Source organism: Acipenser ruthenus, chromosome 11 (assembly GCF_902713425.1).
Source record: "Acipenser ruthenus chromosome 11, fAciRut3.2 maternal haplotype, whole genome shotgun sequence".
Lineage (NCBI taxonomy): Eukaryota > Metazoa > Chordata > Actinopteri > Acipenseriformes > Acipenseridae > Acipenser > Acipenser ruthenus.
This window is the reverse complement of record NC_081199.1, coordinates 3,485,036-3,496,760: the sequence shown is the minus strand read 5'-3', so window position 1 is coordinate 3,496,760 and position 11,725 is coordinate 3,485,036. Positions and strand designations below refer to the sequence as shown.

Sequence of the window (11,725 nt, the reverse complement as noted above, 5' to 3'; positions counted from 1 at the left end):
TCAACTATTTCATGATCACTTAATCCAAGGGCAGCTGTATGCTGAAGTGTTAGCATTTCATAAATACAATACCCCCAGAGGAAAGCTTGATCAGTTTTATAATATGACATCCACTTCCATCATGGATTGCCACCCTGTTTGTCTTCTAGCCACACTGGGAAAGGTGAAGACAGTATCCTTTACAAAGGACATTACCAGTGGGCCACAACCACTGAAATCCTTTATCCCTCGCACAATGTAAAACTGTACAAACAATATAGTCAACAGAGTTTATTCATTTTTTTATTTTAACTTAAAACTCAACATGCAGTTAGTTTTCCACACAAGATGGTCATTACTAACAGACGTTATAGCTACAGGCAGGTTAGGAGCAGACAGATTCCTTTCCCTTGACATCTAGAATACAAAGAGAATAATGGTGTGCTCAATACTGCTTAATGATCGCTGCTTGATACAACGACAAGGTATACTGGAGTTGGACGTGGATGCCTTCCTTTCACAAGAACAGTATATATAAATATACAGTAGGGTTCCATTAAAATGAGTCTGTATTTTTTTTAATTAATCATAATCAGCAACAAGACATTTGTGTTTAAGATTGGAAAAACAGCCCCTATGATAGTTAACAGGCAATTCATCCACTGCACCATAAATCACCAGGGAGGGGTTATAATATCACTAAATATAAAAAATATAAGGGAAGTTAAAAGGGAGCACGTCCTTCTGCTATCAGTACTGAATAAAACAATCTGATACAATATGCACCCCAGGATTAATTACAGAAACTTGATTTTTGGGTCTAAAACATTTATAAGAATGTGTCTCAATGACAAGAGCTATGAACCCTGAACAATATACTGTTTTTATATCACAGTCCACCACGTGTAACAATAGTACAGTACTTGAAATGTATTAACCTTGCAAAAATACACATTTAACCATGTCAATAATCCATCCAGGTTGACTTCTCAAACTCCTTGATGGAGCTTCCCCAAACACTCCCACTTTCATTTATCATGCTCTGACCAAAATACATCTCTTAGCATTTAAATATCCTTCCCACTTCTAACACGAGAATTCACCCCATCAAATCTTCACCACCAATTCCCTTTTAAAACAAACGAGTGATTTGTATTTAAAATCTGCTCCATGCCCAGAAACGGTTTCATGTAAACCACCACCACCATCCAATCTGGCACAAACCCCACCTTTGAGAATTAAACGAGGGGTTGGGAATCGGATTGGCATGGAGAGAGAACTGCTCTTGTGACTGGCTTTCCAAAACATATTACTTATTGGATTAACAGGAGAACAGGAACTGTGTAGACGCACAACTAAAAGGCTGCTAATTAATGAATTGTCGCTCGGGCTGAACAGTAAACAGAAAACTGCTGCTTCACACTTCACTCTGAAATATAACCACTTTAGAAGCTGCCACTCGGGCTTAAACGAAGCGTTAAACTGAACACACGCGATCTGATGGCCGTGTTTTGCCAATGGAAAGTGCTTTCTCTGGCATATTGGTTGCCAAAGTCGGCCTTTACTTAAAACAAACACCATTAACGCAGTTTGATTATTTACAAAAGCAGCTTGCATCTGCACAACGTGGAAGCAGAGCTAAGCACAGCAGGTTAACACCGAGGCTAGGAGTTAAAAGACACATCGAGACAGTGCAGGTAGCTGTGGAACACCCAAGATTACATAACAAGAGGATTCTGTCAATCACTTCCACTTGGATTCCAAAATCCCGTTATCCTGTGATAATACAGTACAGTTAGGATAAACACGCTTCCTAAAGGACCCGTAGCAACTGTAGCAACCCAGTCAGACTCAGAGCAAAAGCAGCACTTTTCAACCAGGATCTTAAAACAGGGAGAGAGCAAATCGCTTGCCATATAACAGCTACAGCTGCTGGGTGCATGCAGGGTACTTGGAGACTACAGCCTCCCTCGCTGGTGGCACACCCTGAACCTTTTGTTTTTCATTCACTCAGAAGCCTGTTATCTCCTCGATAGTTATCACTTAAACAGTGCCACGTCAAGACAATAACATTCAAGAGGATCCCCAGGGCTACAACTCCTACAGCCCACTGTTTAAAACCAAAGGGAGCTTCTAAACAACAACGTCAGCTACATTAACATTACTGCTCGAAAACACCCAAGAAATCCAAAGGGTTATATAGCTCTGGAGCAGAACAGCAGGTTTCTAATCCTCTCCCCTAGTAGGTAGTGATCACTACAGTATACTGAACATCATGCCCTGGCCTACAGGGGCAATACGAAGCATTTTATACTGTTCATTTTAAATAGATTTTTATCTCCGTTTAAAAAAAAAAAAGACAACACATCACATTTTTAAAAGCAATACAACAGGACAGCATTTTGTTTCCTCCAAGAAGCGTCGGACATGGCTCTTGCCTGCAAGGGTACATACATTTAAACTACAATGGGGCGGCCAGTCATTGATCACACAGGATATCTACCAATTAATGAAAATAGGCTGATATTAGTTCCAATAAACAGCCTGTTTGGAGTGTGGGATCTAAAGAAACTCATTTCCCAGTACAGCTTTACTGGTTATAATGATCCCTCCTTCATCCTCTGCTCTGTGGATTCGCAGTGAAACTGCAGGGTTTCCGAGCTAAGTTACATTGCAATGTAATGTTCCCTCTTTATCAATACCAATCCTTTGCAGTCACACATTATCTAAAACCAATATGCTGGCTTTATCTTATATACTTATATAGGCTAGTTTGGTCATCAAGAAAGAGGGTAGGCTTCATGTGTATGTTACCAAGGAGAAGGAGCCTTCTGCACACTAAGCTCTCAGTTAATGGACAGCAAAGATTTGCTTAACAGGTCTGTCCCGGACACCTTAAAAGCATTTGGCGCCACCTCTCCATTCTGTTTTTTTTAGCAACCATCTGTTCTGTGATAATTGAACAGGGGTTTCTAAGCATGCCTGTGTATGAGAGTGCTGATCCATGTTGGCTTGTCCAATCGCTGAGCAAACGTGCAGGAAATGAGTTTCATTAAAATACTGAGAGGGATCGAACAAGTGGTTTCCTTAAAATGTATCAAGAGCTCTTCAAATCAAGTCTGAATCCTTGACTATTACTATTGCACCAGCCTAAATCTGGTTACTGTGGGCAACGCCACTCAGGGTTTTGTTCCACATCTTTCCAGTGTACATAAAGCCAATCCTGGCCATTTTCAGTCAGTGGTAATTAAAACATCTGGCATAACAGACTACACAACTATTCCTATCCCTATACAAATATCAACAACTGTCAATTAATATAGATTTAATTATTAAATAAATAAATCATCCTTATAACTGCGAAGAACCTGGTCAAAACAAAAACCTGTACCGGAATTACCCGGAACGAACAGACTTGGCTCCGGTTCCGTATTACAATGATCCGGGACTCTTGGAGGAAACTAAGAGCTGGCAAGTTTACAAGGAAAGGAATGATCAGCAGTGCTCTTTTCCCCCAGTGCTCTCCTCAGTAGACAGGCTTGTAGAAGATCTCTCCGCTCAGCAGCCGGCGCTGGAGCTCAGTCCAGAGCAGCAGCCTCTCCCGCTGGGACCCCTTCATGATGCCTCGGTTCTCCTGGGCTCGTCTCGACAAGTAGGGCAGGACCTCGTTCACCGGGCCGTACGGCACGTACTTGTACACCGGATATCCAGCCTGGCCTGTTACAGGAAACAAGAATACAGCAATAACTGTACGATCCACACCACCTTCATCCTGTACAGCCTCGTCCCCCAGGACCAGGACTCAACGACAGGACATTTCAACCACTTACCCAGAGGGAAGCTGATCTGATCGCACATTCCCAACAGCTGGCCAAAGTAGACCTTGTTTTCCGACGGGTGGATCCCGAATTCATTCATCCTGTTTAATAAATAAACAATGACAGCACAGATGATTTCAGTAGCATGTGCAGAAATCAGCATGAATAGAATGATGGAATATTGCATTTCTTCTGACGTGTGCATGGCTACACAATACATGATATGCCCAGTTTATAAATATATTCGTCTGTCTGCTATGCCTGCAGTACCTCTGCAGAGTGAACTTGACAGTGTTTTCATTGTGCGACGCCACCATCACATTGGCCTTCCTATGGTGCTTAATCTCTTCGAGAACGTAATCCAAGCACCTGAGGGCAACAAGACAGAAAGAACAGGGTCTCAGCGAGACGTTGACAGGTGCCGTAGACACAATGGGGACACACATATATTGTGTTTCTTGATTAAGCTCCAAGTGTTTTCTTCACAGTGAGATCTGCTGTCATCACCACCACCTTACCTGTGGTACATTTGGTTGGTCGCCTCGTAGTCTGGGTTAATGGGATCCGCGTAGCCAATCTCTGCCGCTCTGCTCCTCTCCTGGTCCATGTAGGCACCTCGTACCAACTTGGCACCGAAGTACCAGCCCTCGCGGCGAGACAGCTCCACATCCAGCGACACGTTGTCATAGGCCTCCTGTGAGAGCGAGGAGAGGGTCACTGAAGGAACGCGCCTAATTTCACATTTATATTCGATCGCAAGAAGTCTTTACTGAGTAAAATGGTTTGGTGTGAAAGAACTTAATTCCTTCCCAAACTCTAGCTGACTGTCCTTTAAATACGTTCTCACAAGCCCCGACTCTATCCACTGATCATTAAACCTGAACTACCTCACGCTGTATGAAACTGTTTGGACTGTGTAAGGGACTGTCCATTGCCAGTTCAATGGACAGTCCCTTACACATTACTGGCTGTGTAGTGGTTCTCTCCAGAGCTCTTACTCTGAGGTAGCACTGGTAGGTGTTGAAGATGATGGGTTTCTCTTTGTTGAATTTCCGCTGCATCTCCAGGGTCAGTCTGCTGATGGCCGGCTGGAAATAGGTCTGCTCTGCGTCCACCATCAGACGCACGCCGTGCTGTAAAGCTTTCTGAAGAAACAAAGCACAGCAGGATACGTTACAGTACTTTCAGTTTTCTGTATTCATTTGTCCATAGTTAGCTAGCTACAGTCATCCCCAGCCCTTGGCCTGTGTAATCTCAGACTGCAGGGTGTCACCTCACCTTAGCGAGGACGTCCATTCTCTGCAGCATCCTCTTCATCTGCATCTCCTCCTCGTCAGTGAACTTGCTTAGCAGGGGCTCCAGCTGACCAGTCTGAGGGGGGTGAGAACTCTGTCAACACTAGAGCTGTGCTCAAAACACCACTCGCAAATGCACACCGCTAAACTAATCCAATACAGTCGTTTGTACATGTCTGTAAATTTGCATGCATTTATCAGTATGATACTGAAACTATTTAATTGCTTAGCCCATGATATACTGACCTTTCTTGAGAAGACTACTACATGGACATTTACTGGGGGGCACATTACGATTTACAATACATATATTAGGTCTTATATCCGGGTTAAAATAAAGCAAAATGCTGCGGTGTGTCTGAATAGTTTCAAGGGCAATTCCTCAATTTGCCAGCAGATGCTGTCATGTTTTCAGCTCGACACAGAACAAAACTGGAGAACACCAAAGACTCTGTCATCACCTCCAGGTTTGGGACGACCAGCAGGTTGGAGATCTTGGTCCTGCTGTCAATCAGGCTGTTCCAATCCAACAGATCTACAGTGCTGGGGACCAAGCAGTGGAAAGACAGAGAAGAGCTTAGTGTGCCAGAGGAAGCAACATGAGAGCGTATTGATCTCTTGAAATCTGTAGCTCTTTAAACAGGCAGATCCAGATTCCTTACCCAGACATGCCCAGATCCTCTCCAGTAAACCAGTTCTGTGTCTCATCTTTAGCTCCCAGTCCAAGTTTTGCAAGACTCTCCTATAGGGAATGAAAGCAAAAAAAGGCTATAAAAATCTAGCTATGTTGACTCCATTCACAAGCATAACTCTGGTTAAAAGCCTGATTTGTTCAAATAATGTGCCACTGGAAAGATAAGCAAGACTAAAGAGGCCAACTGATTCAACCCCTTAGTAATCTTAACTTTAGACATGAAGTATAAAACCCATACAAATGTGCTCAAGTGCATTCAAGGTAAAAATGTTTTATATCTGTGGATTTTTAAAAAGTACTCCCTTCTAACTTGTGCGATACCAGAAGGTTAAGATCAATTGCATTTAACCAGAATCAGCAATAACTACTGAAGGTCATTAGCAGCAGAATACCTGCAGCTGCTTCATCTCCAGCTTGATGTCTAGAGCTGAAAGCCCTGCTTTCCCCTGGTCTGCTGCCAACAGATGAAAGACCCGCCTCCATTTCACCAACACCTCGGAAAACTGGAGCTGAATAAAAAGAAAAGAGCACAATCACACGGCTAACCTGTGCTGTCCTGCAGTGTTATCAGGAGCTACGTTTCTCAAGTGCAATAGCCAAATGTACTGCCACCAGTGTCATCAAGCACACACGCTGAGGAGCGAGCGACTTACCAAGAACTGTGGCCTCCCCAAAGCAGTCAGCTTAATAGCAGAAAAGCCATCTTCTGAACTTCCACCTAGAGGAACGAGAGCATGTCACGTACCTTTAAAAAAACAAAGCCAACGCTCAACTGCAGAGGTCTTTCAGGAGACATTAAGACGCTATGGCGAGTACACAGAACCTTTAAAGTTCAGGTCAACCAAGACCACAACAGTATATATATATGTGGGTTTATAATCTTTTAGCCTTGTTCTCCAGTTCCCCTAGAATAAAAGCGATTGTGAGGATGGTTTATGGAACGTAGACTAGTGTCCATGGAGAAGGAAGGCAAGACTACCAGGACCCTGAATGCAGGGTCAATGTAACTGCACAAGCCTGGTTAATACAGGTGGAGCAGGTGAACGGACCCTTGCGTGCAGGCGTTAGTATGAATGGTGCCATACATACCCGAGGCTTCGATGCACTTGAGGAAGGTCTCCATGTGTTGGTCACACTTGGCCTCGTCTGCGTAGAAATACGTGCGGGCGCTTATAACCCCCCCGCGCCGGTCGCCAAACCGCCGATGAGCCTTGTACTTCTTCTCTCTGTGATCCACCCCTGAAAAGAAACCAGAACCATCAGGACGACCAGGAGACAGCAGCATTAACAAGACAGGGTGTCTCTCCTCGCCTCTATGACGGAAATGAAACTCAGACAAGCAAATGATACGATTAGGAATGATGTTCACTGCAAATATTTCACACAGACACAACGAAGGTCTGTTGTTCTGATGCTCTGGTAGGCTGGCATGTGTTATTTATTTGTAAACAGAAATCTGAATGCAGCAGCAATAATATAGATTTAAAAATGTGGAAATGACTGAAAAAAAGGACACAACAGAAACTGCCAATACCCTGTAAAAAGAAATTAGAGCCATCAGTGGGAAGATAAAGCAGATGACAAGGAGCAACATGCCCTGTCTGTCCATGTCAAATTGCAAAGGTGACAGAGGTAGGGATGTCATAACGATGTCATGTTGGAGTAAAAAGAAGGGAGTGGCATGCAGGAGATAAGACATGATTTTATAACTCCAGATTACTTCATATGTGCATCAACATTAGTGTAAGGACTCACCATGGCTTTCTTTTTCAGCCTCAGAGACACACGACCTGAAAGAGCAGTACAGAAAAACTAGTGATTATGCACAGTCATCATTTGTAGGTGAATCAGTTCAAACAAATGAATAAAAAAGCACTGTATCATAAAACAGTAATATATCAGGAGTAAAGCACTGCACCCAATCAAATAAACAGTTACAGCTTGAACCAGGGACAGGCATGTCCACGCAGCAGCTGACTTTCCATCGCCCTGCCATGATCCGTCAGCCGGATTCAGGTGCTGGCATAGGCTGCAAACATCACGCTATCACTACAGAGGTCCTATATTTACACAGGGAAAACCAGATCAATCTGGAAGCAGCTGGCACCCAGTAACTTCAGCGTGTCCTGCTGTGCAATCCAGACCCAGTAATGTTGTACACATGCCTCCCTTTGAATTAGGCAAACAAAGAACACTTCAATATTGTAGTGCAGGGACGGAAATAAGACTCCCGTTGCCCAGAAGGAACAAAAGCTCTGTAGGTGAAAAACAATCAGCTTTTCTTGCCTGATCTCGCTGACCCGTACTTTTACAAAGCCAGTGGAACACAGCGTGACTCTGGGCACTTTATCTCTGCCGATAGTGTTGATCTGCACATAAGCAGTAACAATCTCTCAAGATAAGGAGACTGCCTCAGACCTGGTTTTACTAGGAGTTTAACAAGACACACCTGAGCTTGTTACCTACACACTGTGGCAAATCAAGCTCGTATTAAAACCTGGAATATGTGAAACTGCAATGCAATAGGAGTTGTATTTCCATCCCTGCACTTTGTCATTCTGGCTGCCTGTTGGAAATAATGCATGGAAGAATTTGGTTTTGTATCTGAAGTAAAGGGCTTAGACTAACAGATGAACAGAACACAAAAATAAGAAAGAGATTCTTCACAGTTAATCTTATCTGGCAAAATCTTATTTATATTTACTAACAGCACAGGCCTTCCATGCTGGCATGTTGCATTTTGTGCCACACGGACGGAAAAGTGCTTAAGCCATCCCTCTTCAGAGCTTCACAGCTTCATCAAACACTATTTAAAGATCCCTGGGTTGCTACACCTCGCTACAAGTGGCAGGAAGCATCAAGCTAGGATTGGGTGGTTTGGAGTAATAAGATCACACAGAACAGAGTGAACTCTGTGGTGTCACATTAAAAAGGTCTGGGTCACATTGATACACTCACTGTTCAGATTGGGTGATGCAGGCTGGTCAGGTTACTGGGAGGCCAGAATAGAAACTCTCCAGTTTCATGTTAGACAATATGGCACTCAGCATTCTCCCAGACACTGTACTGCAGCCTCTTTCAATGCAGTTCTCTATCTCGACCACACAATCTAAATGAAAGATGCTACATAAAACCTACTCCGAAAGAGAAACCCCTGATAATGTTTTTAATTGAGGTTTAACACAATGAACAAATCCTCTTGCAGCCCTTATTCAAAAAGCTGAATTCAGAGAGCACTGTTGACCCCTGCAATCTGATCCAAGGAATGCATCTATCCAGCCGACAAGAACACAGGTTGCGTAACTTTTCTTGGCACCCTGGTTATTTCACACACAGTACTGCATGTGACTGCGTTCTTTCCCAACTGGGCACTGCAGAGGCTCACCCTCCCAGACAGCTAATCACACAGTGCAGGCTTGGTCTCAGGCAGCCAGTAGCATAGCATCCATTTATAGCTCTGATGTGTGAATAACCTGCTCAAAGGAAGAGCAGCTCTAGTGTAGCATGGAAAACTGAAGGTGTTGTGTTACATAATATCGAAAATACTCAAAGGGACTTGTCAGTACCTGTGGCTGATTCAGACTTTAGAAGGCGCCACCCATTCGTTAATAAAAAGCACAAGCTCTTACTGTTGGGATTTATGGCAGGGGAATGTTAGCAATGTAAAAACGTATGTGTTTTAGTAAAGTCAAAACGAGGAGCCTACAGTACTTCTATCCAGAGAGTCTGATAATCAAATACCTAATCTAAAAAGAATGTCCTCACCAAGTTTCATTACAAATGGATTTTCTAAATGTAAACATAAGTAGGGACGCTACTATATTCCCACTGTTTGGGATTCGAATCCACATTTTTTACAAGAAGAAAGTGCCTGTTCATTACATTTTCATGTGTGTTGTGTCTAGAGTGTGCCAGTGTGCCTGCGGGGAGCTACACACATTTAAGGCAGCTCACATGCTTAACTAGTGGGATAATGTGATGCTTCACAAGCCAACACAACTCCAAAGCAGGCATGACTCCACATATTGTACGAACCCTTCCGAAATTGTATGTCCACAGTCTAACTACATGCTTGATACCTTACCCCCCGCGTTACCCATTCTGTCTCCTGTGCATGTGCAGCCCCTGAAGAGAACACAGAAGCAAAGCTCTTTCTTACTCCATCTCCTTCTTCTCAGCCTCCTCCTGTGTCAGGTCCTCCTCCACCCCGTAGTCCAGCACAGAGCCCACCCCGAACGCACGGTTCCTCCTGACCAGGGGCTTGATGGCTTCCTGGTCCTCTCCGGCCACAAACTGCCCGTAAAAGGTCATCTTCATCAGCTGCTCAAAGAGCCTCTTCCCCAGGACTTTTCTGCTCAGGTTTATCAGCTAAAAGAAAAACAGCAGAAACTTCTCCTTAAGCTACAGGCGACTGCGAGAAGACATCAGTGTTAGTTCCAAGTGTAAACAGACATATAGGTTAATTGAGTTACAACCTATTAAGCCAGTCCTGAGGCTGAAAACTGGAGCTACATGGGGAAAATGTTTTGGTACAGCTAAATATTTCAACCCTGCTACTATTTGGTGCTTCAATGAAAATATATATTTATATATATATCAGCTAATAAGCCTTTTTGAAAAGCTGGGGGAAAATGCCAAACACATATTTCGTGCAGATAGATGCTGGCAGCGACTGTAATTCTAACCTTCATTATTGAGGATGATACGCAGCATCAATAATTAGGAGTAGGCTTCAGGGTTCGTGGAAATAATTCAGAGCCAAAACAAACATGCTTATAATTTAAATTATACCAACTTTGTAAATATTATTGCTGCAAAACATATAATATGTAATATTTTGACAGTCTGTTAGGCAAATTGTTAAAGGAACCGTCAACCACCTGGCTAAACTCGATATATAACGATCTTTCCAAAAAATTTAAATAAAGCATGTCGCATGAAAACTTACCTCCTTGTTTTTGTCAACCAGGAAGTCAAAAGTGCAGAGCCTAAAAACCAGCAAACTTCTCAATAGCTCCGACGTCTCTTTGCTCTTGTACGCTTCCTTGGTATTTTCGAAGTCGATAAACACTTTAGACTTGGACCAGGCATTTTCTGTATGGGAGATGTGATCTACCTGGGCTTCCGCCTTCTTCAACACCGAGCAGGTTGCATCAACCTGCTGTTCCTGACTCTCAGAGCTCGGTTTGGTTCGTGGAGACGCGACCGTGGACCGGAGCCTGCAGGAGACTACTGCTCGGGTCAAGCAGATATCGGAACCCGCTCTCAGGGCTGGAGCTAGTTTAGTGTAAGACATTAGATCTGAAGATGTTGTCCTGTGTAATTATATAACGAAGAAGTACCCACGTGGACCGATGCTGGATGTGAGCAGACAATAACTGATTTGGAAAGCTTAGTCACACATATGTAGCAAGAAGGCACGCCCACATATACTTGTATTGAAAACGATGGGTTAGAAACGCCCAAGACGAGCCCATCTACTCTGATTGGAAGTGCGTTGCCTACGTCATCATTATTCTATCTGGCGCAATAAACAAATATACAGAACACGTGATTTGTGAACCAGCTGCGCAGGTGAAATCGAAAAAAAATGTTTTTGTTTGTTTGTTTGTTTTTTACTGTATAGCCGGCAAGCACGGCCAACATGAGGTTCCGCTGGCTGCCATTCTTTCTGTGTTCCTGTCCCCCACGGCACACATCCTCACAAAGGCAGACCACTCAAATAGCTCATTCAACTTGAATTATACAGAGATACGCCATACAGTAAACACCATGCGCAGAGCAAGATGTCCTTCAAGTAAAAATACATACATACCAACTAATAACGTGGATTATAGGAACATAACTGAAAGTGAAGACAGGCTGCAATAACAGAGACATAAACAGAGCCAATGGAAAATATTATTATTATTATTATTATTATTATTATTATTATTATT

At 43.3% G+C, this 11,725-nt stretch overlaps 1 protein-coding gene across 1 annotated transcript; it reads right to left on the bottom strand.

The window, feature by feature from the left end:
* Positions 1–255: 255 nt before the first annotated feature.
* LOC117426898 (proline dehydrogenase 1, mitochondrial-like) lies at positions 256–11,213 on the bottom strand. Its single transcript, XM_034045078.3, has 14 exons — positions 10,735–11,213; positions 9,946–10,154; positions 7,542–7,576; positions 6,876–7,025; positions 6,440–6,504; positions 6,179–6,295; positions 5,755–5,834; positions 5,554–5,635; positions 5,076–5,168; positions 4,796–4,942; positions 4,316–4,491; positions 4,068–4,166; positions 3,810–3,898; positions 256–3,696 (listed from the first exon to the last, which is right to left on the bottom strand). Exons 1-14 carry the CDS (start codon positions 11,080–11,082, stop codon positions 3,506–3,508), a joined length of 1,881 nt encoding a protein of 626 aa, XP_033900969.2. The 5' UTR covers positions 11,083–11,213; the 3' UTR covers positions 256–3,505.
* Positions 11,214–11,725: the final 512 nt, after the last annotated feature.